Genomic DNA, 14,724 nt, shown 5'->3' with positions numbered 1-14,724 from the left:
ATACAGGCATAATTTTAGATAGCTCACGTCGACTAAGGCCGATATCTTGGACGGTAAATACTGAAGCTATCGCAGCTGTCTCAAGGCTCGATCGCGGGAGGTTTTCTCTAGCACATCACAATGCTTATTAAAGATACAGGCATAATTTTACACTGCTCACGTCGACTAAGGCCGTTAGAACAAGCAAGATATTGCGGGCGCTAAATTCATTGTACTCGTTCGTGTGCTCGAAGTCACCCATGCAATCTTGGACGTCTTCGAACACGTCGCCATTGAATGACTTTTGGCGTCCATGGGTACTAAAGTATGTATCGTGTCTTCATCAAGCAATCCATACCCGTTTAATTGATCGGAATTACTGTGTTGTCTTCTGGATCCTGCGGTTGGCCCGACGGATGGGAGTCTCTATTGGCTATGGGCTGGTGGTTCCGCTCCGAGGAGGTGTCTGCGGCATGAGCGAGAAACACTCCGCTCCTCCACCAGTTTGTGACGTGTCTCCAAAGAGGAGTGGCTACGTTTAATTATGATAGCTGGCGTCTGAAAACGGCGGCGGGACAAGACTATCGAGGGGGCGTGGGTAGCACGCGCACTTCTTCCTTCTTGTCCTTCCCTGTTCTTCTGCTTTGCCCCACTACTGCAAGTTGCAATATGTGTGCTGTTATGTATAATCGCTGTTTTACCTGCTAATTTCGGTTACAAGGTGATTTAATGGGAGTCTGATGTGGCGACAGTAACAGATTTCCCAACCATAAATTGGGGCAACTTGGGTCGCTTAGAATGTAGCAATGTGTATATATGTGCCAGTATTCAACGAATCTCTTTCAGGACGATATGGGTAACTTCAGATTCGGGACCGATTCGCAGTATTTGGTGTGTGCCACTGGAGTGAAAGCGGCTGGTGGTACGAAAGCAGCTTTCATGCCTACTTGAGCCACTGTGTATGCACCAGTAGGCGTGTGCCTCACTGCGTAATGCTTTCTGTAGACTGTGTGCTTCTACGTCTGCTATGCTTTTGTTCGCAGGCTGCCAGCTTTACGCGCTGTTCCGGCGAAGGACACGCCGCAACGAAGCATCGAGCTGCTTGAACCGGACGCCGGTGATTGGATATCGAGTGAATCGGTCGGGACGACAGTGGCGGCGTCTTCGAGTGCAGGCTCAGAGACGGAACAAGTGGAAACCCAAGTCGCCGTCATGGCCACCGCAGAGCATGCCAAGTCCAGCGTGGTGAAAAGGACATCATCAACGCCTGCCGACTCGGCTAGGCACATACCTGTGTCCGCATCGCGAAGGGAATTGCCCAGCAGTCCTACATTGTACACAGAAGGACCAAAGAAGCTGGCCAGAAAGGAAACCAAAGAGCTGATAAAAAAAAAACAACTGCTCTCAGAAGCGACATGGCTTCTGCCCTCAGTGTTATTGACAAAGGAGCCGCGCCACCTGCAAAAGCAGATAAGCAAATTCTGCTGTGAACATTTCGCCAACAAACACCTTTTTCGCAAAGTGAATTCTGAGTTGAATACAGGTTGGAGGGTAATTAAGATTAATTTCCTGCCGTAGCTAGACCATCCGACAAGAACTTTTCGCGCATTTCATTCAGCTTTTCAGGAATTTATGCTTTAGAAAACCTATCTTTATTCTGTGTGCTGGATTTCATGTGAAGGTGACTTTGTGGTATACGATGCCTTGTGTTCACTAACCGGGAATAAACATTCGGTCTCCAGTGTCATCGAAGATGTTTGCATTACAGATAAATTCACTTTTACGTACATTTCGCAGCAAAGACTCCTCCTAAACAATGCCATAAAAATTGAACATACGATTTTCAAGCACCCCTCCTTTCCCGGGCATTATTTCCTGCACCTTAGGTGCGCAAATACACGGGGGACTGCGCGTTTCCAAAACGACTTGACCTCAGTAGACACGATGGTACGCCAAGTACACAAAGGTGGCTACAACACAGGCTCAGCCAGACCATGTTACACGCTCGCAGAATGCCTTCTAATCGCACTCAAGTCAGACTCGTGGGTGCAAAGCCTGTTTTCAGTCGCTCAGAATACATAAATGTCATGTTCTTGAGCTCCTCCGTGTTATCTTTTACGCGTCCTGCCAGCGCATGCAACACTCCCGTGTTATCACTCTCGGCAATCGCTCGTCGCGTTTTCGAGAAGCGTGAAATTCAGTACACGCAAAACTCACTATGGCCGGCTTGCTTTTTTGCTAACAGCTTCACAGCCCCAGCCGCAGCGATCAAGCCTCAAGTTACCAAATAAATTACAATACTTTTTCGGGTCAGAAAATGCGTCCCGAACTTCTACCAGTAAGATTCAGTACACGCGAAACTAACTGCGGCACACAGCCGAGCTGCTTTTTGCTAACTGCGTCAATAAGCCGGGCGAGGCGACCGTGCTTCCAAACTACCGCAAATATAACGACGTTAGTTACAATAATGTTGGGGGCCACAGAATGCGCGAAAACTTCTTACGTGTCTGTCTTACGTGTCGGCCATGTGACGCGCAAATGCGTCACATGGCCGAGCCGGTTTTCGCTTACTGCGTCAATGAGCAGGGCGCGACAAGCGTGCTCAAAAACTACCGAAATAAGTTACAGTTAACTGCGCCAGGACGGCGGAGCTGTTTTTCGCTAACTGCGCCACTCGAACTAAGCCTAGATGTGCTTAAAATGCGCCGCACACTGTCAATTTCTCACCTTGCCGTAGTCCAGTGGTGCAGTGGTGCCGTGTCGAAATGCAGACGATACGCAAGAAAAGCATAGAGAAGGCCGGGAGCTCAAAAACATGGGCTATATCCAAAACAGACGGGTCGCCGAGCACGCGAGCTTCGCACGTACGACCTGGCCTCGCTCACTCATGCGGCTTGTCTGGCGCATGACGTATGCACGCGCGTCTGGCGTGCCGCTAGCTTGTTGCTAGGCAATGAAACAAAAAGTTGCAAAGTATAAGTTCATTTACACGCAAAACTTTTTCACTTTAATGGGAAGGAATAAAAAAAATAAAACGTTGTCTGGAAGCTTATTTCACATTCTTTTTTTCTGATGCTCGCGTCAACTAACGGATGGTCTTGAAACTAGGCGTGACGTGTTTCCTGTTGCCAGTTTTTGAAGAGTGTCCTCCTTATTGAATTTCTTTATGTGAAAACCTTGCTGAAATATTAGCCCTTTCGCGCAAGCGCTACCATAGCGCCTGCCATAGCGTTGGGCAAGCATTCTATGCCGCGCCATTCGTGAACCGACGGTGGCTCCGATTACGGCTCCGATTACGGCTGATACGGGTTTATCACGTGTATTTCTAATATTGGCATGTAACCTGCTGCAATCCTATATCCATTATTTCCTGCCAACATTCCCATTTGCTGTCTCCTTATTTCTAAACATTTCGTTGGCTGCGACATCTTTACGTGCTAGGGTTTCTATGCATGCATAAGAATACATGCCTAGCGTTGTGTTTGTGTAACGTTTACGTGTACACTTCACAGTATAGCGTAGTCATCTTCGCGAGCAACATCCCCTAGCCAACAAGCAATGATATTTCGTACAGAAAGAGAATACTGCCAGTATAAGTTTTATTCCACATAAATATATATGTATACAAATAATATGCAACATCCTCTAGCCAACAAGCAATGATATTTCATAAAGAAAGATAATACTGCTAGTGTTTGTTTTATTCCATATACATACATATGTATATATGTACACATCATCATCATCATCATCATCATCATCATCATCATCATCATCAGCCTAGTTACGCCTACTGCAGGGCAAAGGCCTCTCCCATACATCTCTAACTACCCCGGTCATGTACTAATTGTGGCCATGTCGTCCCTGCAAACGTCTTAATGTCATCCGCTTACCTAACTTTCTGCCGCCCCCTACTACGCTTCCCTTCCCTTGGAATCAAGTCCGTAACCCTTAATGACCATCGGTTATCTTCCCTCCTCATTACATGTCCGTCCCATGCCCATTTCTTTTTCTTTATTTCAACTAAGATGTCATTTACACGCGTTTGTTCCCTCACCCAATCTGCTCTTTTCTTATCCCTTAACGTTACACCTATCATTCTTCTTTCCATAGCTCGTTGGGTCGTCCTCAATTTCAGCAGAACCCTTTTCGTAAGCCTCCAGGTTTCTGCCCCGTAGGTGAGTACTGGTAAGACACAGCTGTTATACACTTTCCTCTTGAGGGATAGTGGCAACCAGCTGTTCATGATTTGAGAATGCCTGCCAAACGCACCCCAGCCCATTCTTATTCTTCTGGTTATTTCAGTCTCATGATCCGAATCCGTGGTCACTACCTGCCCTAAGTAGATGTATTCCCTTACCACTTCCAGTGCCTCGCTACCTATCGTAAACTGCTGTTCTCTTCCGAGACTGTTAAACATTACTTTAGTTTTTTGTAGAATATTTTCAGACCCACCCTTCTTCTTTGCCTCTCCAGGTCAGTGAGCATGCATTGCAATTGGTCTCCTGAGTTACTAAGCAAGGCAATATCATCAGCGAATCGCAAGTTGCTAAGGTATTCTCCATCAACTTGTATCCCCAATTCTTCCCACTCCAGGTCTCTGAATACCTCCTGTAAACATGCTGTGAATAGCATTGGAGATATCGTATCTCCCTGTCTGACGCCTTTCTTTATTAGGATTTTGTTGCTTTCTTTGTGGAGGATTACGGTGGCTGTGGAACCGCTATAGATATCTTCCAGTATCTTTACATATGGCTCTTCTACACCCTGATTCCGTAGTGCCTTCATGACTGCTGAGGTTTCGACTGAATCAAATGCTTTTTCGTAATCAATGAAGGCTATATATAAGGGTTGGTTATAGTCCGCACATTTTTCTATCACCTGATTGATAGTGTGAATATGGTCTATTGTTGAGTAGCCTTTACGGAATCCTGCCTGGTCCTTTGGTTGACAGAAGTCTAATGTATTCCTGATCCTGTTTGCGATTACCTTAGTAAATACTTTGTAGGCAACGGGCAGTAAGCTGATCGGTCTATAATTTTTCAAGTCTTTGGCGTCCCCTTTCTTATGGATTAGGATTATGTTAGCGTTCTTCCAAGATTCAGGTACGTTCGAGGTCATGAGGCATTGTGTATATAGGGCGGCCAACCTTTCTAGGACAGTGTTCCCTCCATCCTTCAACAAATCTGCTGTTACCTGATCCTCCCCAGCTGCCTTCCCCCTTTGCATAGCTCCCAAGGCGTTCTTTACCTCTTCCGGTGTGACTTGTCGGATTTCAAGTTCCTCTAGACTATTCTCTCTCACCTTATCGTCGTGGGTGTTACTGGTACTGTATAAATCTCTATAAAACTCTTCAGCCACTTGAACTATCTCATCCATATTAGTAACGATATTGCCGGCTTTGTCTCTTAACGCACACATCTGATTCTTGCCTATTCCTAGTTTCTTCTTTACTGCTTTTAGGCTTCCTCTGTTCCTGAGAGCCTGTTCAATTCTATCCATATTATAGTTCCTTATGTCCGCTGTCTTACGCTTGTTGATTAACTTAGAAAGTTCTGCCAGTTCTATTCTAGCTGTAGGGTTAGAGGCTTTCATACATTGGCGTTTCTTGATTAGATCTTTCGTCTCCTGCAATAGCTTACTGGTTTCCTGTTTAACGGCGTTACCACCGACTTCTATTGCGCACTCCTTAATGATGCCCAAAAGATTGTCGTTCATTGCTTCAACACTATGGTCCTCTTCCTGGGTTAAAGCCGAATACCTGTTCTGTAGCTTGATCCGGAATTCCTCTAGTTGCCCTCGTACCGATAACTCGTTGATTGGTTTCTCATGTACCAGTTTCTTCCGTTCCCTCCTCAAGTCAAGGCTAATTCGAGTTCTTACCATCTTATGGTCACTGCAGCGCACCTTGCCGAGCCCGTCTACGTCTTGTTTGATGCCAGGATTCGCGCAGAGTATAAAGTCGATTTCATTTCTAGTCTCACCATTCGGGCTCCTGCGCGTCCACTTTCGGCTAACCCGCTTGCGGAAAAAGGTATTCATTATCCGCATATTATTCTGTTCTGCAAACTCTACTAATAACCCTCCTCTGCTATTCCTAGAGCCTATGCCATATTCCCCAACTGACTTGTCTCCGGCCTGCTTCTTGCCTACCCTGGCATTGAAATCGCCCATAAGTATACTGTATTTTGTTTTGACTTTACCCATCGCCGATTCCACGTCTTCATAGAAGCTTTCGACTTCCTGGTCATCATGACTAGATGTAGGGGCGTAGACCTGTACAACCTTCATTTTGTACCTCTTATTAAGTTTCACAACAAGACATGCCACCCTCTCGTTAATGCTATAGAATTCCTGTATGTTACCAGCTATGTTCTTATAGCTGGTAACATACAGCTATATGTATATATATATATATATATATATATACACAAATAATATGCGACGTTGTAAGGCCACAAAAGCAGACCGAGCCCAAGAACTTCGGCTGAGAGCGACAGACTTAATATTTAATGGCAGAGAGGTGGAGACATCGGCCTGAGTGAAGTGCCTCCTCCACTCTGGGGAAGGGGTTTGGGGCAATAACCGCGATAGGATGTGAAGAGGAAGGAGGGTGGTGGTATGGTGAAAATGATGACCCTCTCTCTCTTTGAACCGCATCCTCTTCACGCTGCTGGCGCTGAGCCGTGCCCCCGCATGGGTTCCCCACAAGAATCATTCTGTCTGCACAGCATAGTGTTTGTGTAACGTCTACGTGTACACTTCAGAGCACAGCATAGTCATCTTCGCGGGCAGAGGTAGAAGTTACTGCAGTGTAGTTAGGAAACTGCCTATAGCTTTCATGATTTTGCCGCTGTTAGCGCCACTGGCGTATTTAGACCGGAGAGCATCAGCTTCATGGCATCGATAATTTGTCGCAGCATTGCTTTGATGACCGAGTACGATGGTGATATCTGAGTGCACTGTCCTCGCTCGCGCTGGCAGTCTAAGGCCCGCCTGCGAGGCGGCAAGCGTAGCCATACATTCGATTGCAGTCTTTAGCGGCTGGCTTGAACCAACTATTTGGAGAGATCTATTGATGCCGATTCAACTACCTTATGCTGGACCTGCGGAATCGGAGCCCGGAAGCTCTCGCCAAGACCTACAGCTTGCCCATGCAGACGGGGAATTCGTCTCCTCCGCTGTTGCACTGACGCTGCCTCCTCCTTGTGGGAGGTGGCAGTCTTGCTCATCTGGGTCAGTATTTTGATCTCCCTTTTCCCTTTAGGACAATCCTTGGAATTTGCCTCGTGGCCACGTCATAGCTGCCGATACGTCATGGCTGCCGGCACAGAGGAGGCATGCCGTCTGGCCTGTACATACAGCGCTTACATGGTCTAGCTTTAGGCACATGACATTGCAGTGGTCGGGGCAATATAACGACGCACCGGGTGTCTCACGTACCTCACATTTACATGATCAGGTAGCGTCTCTCCCTCGAAAAGAACGCCGGCTGATGTGCCGTGCCCACCGAGCTGGTAGCGCCGAGTCGCCCGTTTCGTATTTAGCGTCCACCGAATAATGTTTTTGTTCCTCATTACAATTTGTACATATATTCCAGCTTCGAAAGGAATCTTGCACTTCGTTCTGTTGATTGAGCACAATTGAGCAGGCACAAAGGCACAATTGAGCAGATTCAATGCTTTGTGATATGGTCTACTTTTTTGTTACCACAGTAGTAGGACGCGCTGTCAATAGTGTAATGGCGTTCCGTTGTGTGGCGGAAATTATTCAACATAGGGCATATCAGCCACCTGTAAGTTATGCATAGCTGATCGTCCTATTTATGTGAAATAAACACAAACAACCCAGACGGAGGATCTAGTTTCGGAGGACACCCGCATTGTTTAAAAGCACTACTGACTGTCACTACGAGTACTGAACAGTGGCTTATTGCATCACCGACAATAGTATATATCCGTACATCATGTACTTTCAAACACTTGAATAAGCCACTCACTCAAAGAATGGAATGAAAATTAAGAAAAAAAGTAGTCCAGGTGATGTGTTTCTGGCTGCTTCACAGGTCCTCTTGAACCCTTGGAGACACCTGTAGATCAAACTTTTGGAGCCATGCACCTATGTTTGCGGGGACACCTGCAGCAGGTTCAGTTACCGTATTTACTCGCATAGTGATAGCACCTTTTTGCCAAAAATATTGATGCAAATTCAGGGGTGCGATCATTACGCGGGTTAAATTTCCTACGAAAAGAAAAATTGTTTTTTCATCCCGCATTTGCTGCGGGATGACAACTGGTCAACAAATAAGCAGCTGCCGCTCTAACAGTGCGGGGCATCAACAAAATTGGTGGCTGGCGCAGCAAGCCAGGCGCTCCGAACGCGATTTTTTTTTCTTCTCGTGAGTACATTACGCGCATTGACACAGTTTCTTCCGTATTAGTAATGCCTATTCAGGCAGACACAGCACTAAGGACATGGATTATGTGAGGACGTATAGAAATGTTACATCACAATGTGTCGTTTTCTTGTGTGCTTTCAATTTGTGTCCTTAGCGCTGTTCCTAACTGAATACGGGACTAGTTTGTTGTACATGTTCAAGTGAAACGCATTATTAAGCTACAATAACGAACAATGAATGATGTCATGTCTGTCCTTTCTGCCATGGTTCGTCGTGACTCAGTAGTGCGTTTCATTTCAATTCTATGTAAACAAGCAAGTGAGAGTGAATCTTATGCTGCGTGCCATACTGCAGCTATAATGCACTCTACGGTTCCTTAGCAAGCTATTCAATAGGAATTGGTTTTATGTTCAAATAGCTTCGTTGCTCCCTAACTAAAGCTGAAATATAGCTCATGAGCAACACCTAACTTTATCCCTTCAGCCATGACTGTGTGTGGCGTCAATATGCACAAAATTTTCTGCAAATACGAAGCAAACTCAGAAGAAATCTCAGCCAGTCATCACAATTACACCAGTTGAATGTGAAATTTATTAGTTTAGATGCATTATTTCACGAAAATATATAAAAATTGTTAGAGAAGTAGGTGACACTGTTGTTAATCTAAGGTCCTCCTAATGAAAACAAACACTAAATAACAGCGATGATACAGAGCAACACTTCTGCCTTTTTGTGAAACATGGCGTTATGTTTTTAAGATACTGTTGTTTTGCATTATTTACCTTACAGTGATCATGCGTGAAGAATTAGTAGAAGCTTACATTCATATTCAGTGTCATATTCAATATTTGTAACTTAATTGTTATCAAGATATTTAAGACCTGTATCTTGATAAGGCAGCATTATGACTGAAAGGGTAATTGCCGGCGAACACTGCTAGCCGAACTTTATATGGCACAGCAATTATCAGTGTACTAGGAGGCAAAATGTGCTCAATCTGACTATGCACATACATTATGAGGTGTGGTGATGCAGGAACATTTTAATATGGCACATATGTTCCTGGAATCCTCAAACTATTATTTTTCCAAAGCTGCTTATAAACACTGCCAATGCAGTAACTGAAATACACTGCAAGAAAAGAATTTATGTGCTTGGCCCATTAGAAGAACTCATGACCTTGAGGCAAAAAGACTTACAATTTCTCGCAATTCTCTTCTCCACAGCTATTTCCGCCAGCACAGTGCACAGAGTTGACTGCACTGCTCGCTTGAGCCTTGCGGCATTTAGAATATGGTCGCCGTAATCATTCGGGGCTTTTAGAAATGCGGTCTAAGGTGGTACACCTGTTAGGCGAGAGAATTTATTCCAGATCTGTAAGAATTAAAACATAGCTTGAAACCAGTTCATGGAAACGATATGAAACATGGTTAACAGTACCAAGGCACTGTCAGTTTGCAGACATCAGTGCTGAGACAATGTGATTATTTGTGGTCACAATGAGTGAAGTGCAGTCTTGCAGAAGTGTATGCAGAAGTCTTGCAGAAGTGCAGAAATGTGATGTTTCTGCTTGCTCCTCTGCATAACAAATCATCGAAAGCTGAACATCGAGAAATGTAACTGATAACTTGACATTCCATGAGGATTAAAAAAGAAATGCAGTGTGCTGTGAGTGATGACACAACTGTTACAATAGTTACTGTCGCAAAGCGTTTTAATTCGATTGAAGTAACTTAGCTGGAGCAGGAGCATGCAGTTATTTGCTGTTACCTCACGGTACGAAAGTGAATGCCAATCAGGCATGCTTGTAACACTAACAACTTGTCATATTTACTGTTTGTGGGCTACAGCATGCACAGCAAATTGGAAACTAGAGAAGAGAGTTGGTTAGTTGGTCCTGTGTTTTTGGTAACGACATATTTATAAGTGTGAAAACAATTTCTACAAGAGAGGGGATAGGACTGTGCGCTGCTCTTTTAACTGAAAAATTTTTATGAATCAAGGACCGGCAAGTATATCTGCTTGTAAGCACGAACAAATGAACAAACAAGGCAATAAATAAAATAAAACCAGACATGATAAACCGCTACGGATCATTGATGCAAATGTCCCTATCCAGGCACAGGGCTAATTTCCTTGTGAGTGGCAAAGATGGTGTGATTACGCATCTATCACCTGTTTTTAGTACGCAGAAAACCTTCAAACGCTTTCCTATATATTTGACCACTGAGCCGCCTATAAAAAGTAGTAAATGTGCCTGCACAAAGAAGCATGCCATGTCCTTTGTGGATTGCAAAGTTGTTGAGGTGGTGTACAATATTCCCCTTTCATGTGTTTCGTGGTCTCACAAAGACTGTGGAATGATCAACACATTGCAACATGAGTCGCTAAAGTTATACTGCATTTTCCACTTGAAAGGGGAATATTGTACACCACCTCAACAACTTTGCAATCGACAAAGGACATGGCATGCTTCTTTGTGCAGGCACATTTACTACTTTTATGGGCTCTCAGTAACATGCACCAAAGTGTCTTCCAGATAGCCAGCACTACGCAAATGCTTTGGCTTTTGCTCCACGCTGCAGGATATTTAGTGCTCACAGGATTTTACAAGAGCAGCACTGAGGCAGTTGACTGCTATGTAGCAGCAAGTGGAAAAAACAGTGCAGTTTAAATAAATTAGGAGATTTAAGCTGTCACAAGACAGAAAAATAGGAAGATTAGATGATAATGGTGACAATTTCTTGGTTCGAGCTGTGGTCACATACAGTAACCCAGCAAGGAACACAGTAAGAATAATGGTTTGTGCTAGAAGTTTCTTAAATTGCAAGTTTGTATTTCTTAATGTGCTTTATCATTATGGTAGAGTGTGAAGAAACCTTGTATACTGTATTAGAATTATTTATTTAAGCAGATAACCTAAGGGTAAGGAATGTGGATATATGTTCTTCGGTGTTGACTTTTGCTTAGAAAAGGCTCAGGTAATTGTTCCCCAGTGGTACTAAAGCTATTATTAAGGTAGTTGAACTAAACAGCTATGGTAATGCAAGATAAAAAATATAAAGTGCTAAACAATTAGGTACACTCACCTCCTTTTGTAGCATTAAACCTGGATAGAGGTTTAGAAGACCGGCAAGATTCATGCCTTCTTCTTCTATGTTTGCTCTCCTGGCAGCTTTGGTCCTGTTCATGGCGTCCACTATTTTGTCCATTTCGGTGTTTCCCTTCTTGATATATTGTTTCATAAAATTTGTTTCTCGGAGATGAAGACCTCATCTACTTGAAATGCTGGCTTCACAGCAGTCTGAAAGTGCCAGATAACAGAGACAGTATAACAAAATTTGGTTTCATAATATTGGGAAAATTAAAGGCAAGGATAAAAAAGTTTAACATACTTATCCATAAGCAACATATACACTACATCTTATCATTTAAAAGGCCTTCCTATACTTCTAGAACGTGAATAACGTCACCCAGTCATGTTGTACTACTACTGTAAATGCACAAGAAAAATAGTCCTCTGCATAAAACAGGAAACCTAAGGTTTTTCTAAGTATTTGACATTTCCAAACCTCTATTTGAAAAATGCCATTCACCCAACGCTGTACAGCGTTCGCTGTCCTTGGTGTGGAGGCGGGCCCACTCTCGCCCACATTACGTGGGACTGCCAGAACAGGCCACCCAAAATTAATACACCGAAAATAACTGGCAAATTTTCCGGAAGGGAGCAGTGGGAGACTTGGCTCGCCAGCGAAGATCGGGAGATGCAACTAGCGCTCCTCGACCAAGCACGGCGGACCGCTCAAGCCAGTGGGGCCCTGGACTATGGCTCCACCCACTCGCTTTCTGCATTTTTTTTTCTTTTAAATAAACGTGTTTGATATACGTCTATCACACCCAAAGGCCTCTATGGGTGCTACAGAGGGGGTGGGTAAATAACATGCAAACAATCATTTACGAAAAGAAAAGCAAGAAAAAGACAAAGAAATAAAAGAAGCCCAGCGTATTCACCCAAGATCAAGCAACAACTTTCAACACCAACACTGGGTTAGTGTGAATACGCAGTAGGCGGAACATATTTAAATGTACATGGCTTCACTTCGCTGTAATGGGGCTCACTGCTGTGAACACATAGCATAATGCCCTGCAATGTCACATTTTCACACGAAAGGTGCAGAATGTTTCCATTATACATGAATGAAATGCAAGCTGTTATTTTATGGGGGAATGACATTGAGCTACGCCCTACTAAACAATCTGCGTAAGTGTGAGTTACAGTATCATTACAGTACTACCCTGCTGCTTTGCAGGGAGACACTTCATCTCAGTAACATCAAAAGCGAGTTGCGCGCGTGACAGAGATGAGACAGGGCCACAATTATGTAGTATTCTATATTGATCAAGTAACGGCAACTATCTTCTGCCAAGTTAGCAACGCCACACAACATAGCGAATTATAGTGGCCGAAGGCAACTTAGTGTTGTGACAGACCACATCTAGCGACTGCCTGATAAAACATGATCCTTACTTAATATTTCCACTTTCCTTTTGCAGGCAGCAATTATTATACTGAAGTACTGAAATGCACTTGCAAAGCAGAAATATTTCTCCATAGTAGGATCAAGACCACATAATAAAAAGAACACCACAGCCCCAGCGTAGATGAAGTGTATTCTTCAGTGCCGTATAAGTCCTGAAGGTTGCTTCTTGGTACTGCTCAGTGATATTAATTCTAGCTAGTTTCTGTTTCGTGGTCTCACAAAGACTGTGGAATGATGAACACATTGCAACATGAGTCGCTAAAGTTATGCATTAACATTCACTGGAAGCACTTCATTTGTTTAACCCTTTATTGATTGCACATATAAATACAAAAAATTATTTTCAATCTAAATATGCAAGAGACATCGAGAATAAGCATAATCAACGAAAAGAAATAATATTTTGCAGAAATTCCTTTCGCAATATGAGGGAATAAAACTGCAAGTGGGCTTCTCCCCAAGCCACATATGGCTGGCTGCGTTTGGAATTTAAACAGAGAGCTCTTTGCATATGTGTACTATAGGTGTACATTTCTTCGCATTGAGTGTCTGACATCACTACAGCCGTAGATCTCATACCGGTCTGTCTCCTCTGACCGTGCTTTCAAAAGAAAGCGAGTCGCATGTCTAACTTCTTTTTCAACCTCTGTTCCTGCTCTAAACCAACAAATTACACTTGCTGTCAGTCATTCAGTGTTGGCTCAAGACATTTAACCAGAAATTTCTTACTCAATGCCAAAAATCGGCAGGAAAAAAAATATTTTTTGTATGCTGTATGCAGCATTCACTTATAAAGGGTTAAAACAACTCAAGTGTCAAAATGGCACAGCCACCCACCTTTCACTACATCTTAGCATCTATATCAATATATATTACAGTATGATGCTGTATTACTGGTCCAGAAATGCATCTACCACTACATCTTGAACCAATGTTTCACTCTAAGTTCAAGGTGGTAATGCCATGTGATATTTTGCTCCTTTAATCACTTATCAAATCTCTGATAACAGCAGTGCAGACACAGCTGCTACAGCCTGATTGCATGTTTGCATTTGTTAAAGAAAAAATGTAAATGATATCGACCAGCACATCAAGCGAAGCAACTAAATGTTTCAACTAAGTCACATAACAAAGAAGGGAGAGTTACTTGATCTAATGAATAAAATATGCATGCAAACGTGCAGCTTATCACCTGTCTTCGAAATCCGTATCTTGAGCATGTGCCAGAACTTTCGCCTGCCTTTCTTGGATTAACTTTTGCTTTTTCCGCATCGACTTCAGGGCATCCTGGTGGCATTCGCTCTCGCATATTTTTGTATTTGTTTCTTAGGCTCATATACCACGTGAGCTGGAATTAAACGAAAACAATTGAGTTTACATGCCTGAACAACCGATCAATGACTTCAAGTTTTCAGGTTATGAAAGAGACTGCAAAGACAGTACACAATCAAGCATGGAGTTGTCCTAATGTTAGCTTGCTTTTTGAACTGTTTCCTTCATGTTCCAAAATGTAACAACTGAGCTATTTCAGCACACCTCTTAACACAATAGCTGATAATTTCTTGCAGTATTGGTGTTGGTGCTCTAATGCATGAAAATGGCTACAGGTACAAAAATATATTATTTAACCAAATATATATTTAGCTGAGCATGCAATTTGCATGCCAGATGCAGAGGTGCTATTGGCATCTTTAAATTTAGTTAAGATGCAAAGCTTTAAAACCACCCCATCTCTACTCAATCACAAGCACACAGACCTGAACAGCAACAAGCAAGGATAGTCATAAACTTTCCAAAGTGCTAAGA

The 14,724-nt window shown here is 43.4% G+C and overlaps 1 protein-coding gene and 1 long non-coding RNA gene across 12 annotated transcripts in view; one reads left to right on the top strand and one right to left on the bottom strand.

Moving 5' to 3' along the window:
• The window catches only part of LOC129384091 (uncharacterized), a 165,340-nt gene extending 163,614 nt beyond the window's left edge, over positions 1 to 1,726 (top strand). For all 11 annotated transcript variants that reach the window (XM_072284220.1, XM_055069208.2, XM_055069203.2 and 8 more), the window contains one exon: positions 1,023 to 1,726. Coding sequence is in view for 10 of the 11 variants with exons in the window: in XM_055069208.2 (XP_054925183.1) it covers positions 1,023 to 1,085 (63 nt within the window). In the remaining variant the exon portion in view is untranslated. The remainder of the gene's footprint in view (positions 1 to 1,022) is intronic.
• A 7,992-nt stretch (positions 1,727 to 9,718) lies between these two features.
• Positions 9,719 to 14,255, bottom strand: LOC129383975 (uncharacterized). Its single transcript, XR_008611744.1, has 3 exons — positions 14,111 to 14,255; positions 11,467 to 11,681; positions 9,719 to 9,955 (listed from the first exon to the last, which is right to left on the bottom strand). It is a non-coding gene; the product is annotated as an uncharacterized lncRNA (long non-coding RNA).
• Positions 14,256 to 14,724: the final 469 nt, after the last annotated feature.

This window comes from Dermacentor andersoni, chromosome 9 (genome assembly GCF_023375885.2).
Source record: "Dermacentor andersoni chromosome 9, qqDerAnde1_hic_scaffold, whole genome shotgun sequence".
Taxonomy (NCBI): domain Eukaryota; kingdom Metazoa; phylum Arthropoda; class Arachnida; order Ixodida; family Ixodidae; genus Dermacentor; species Dermacentor andersoni.
This window is presented reverse-complemented; position numbering and strand designations above follow the sequence as displayed.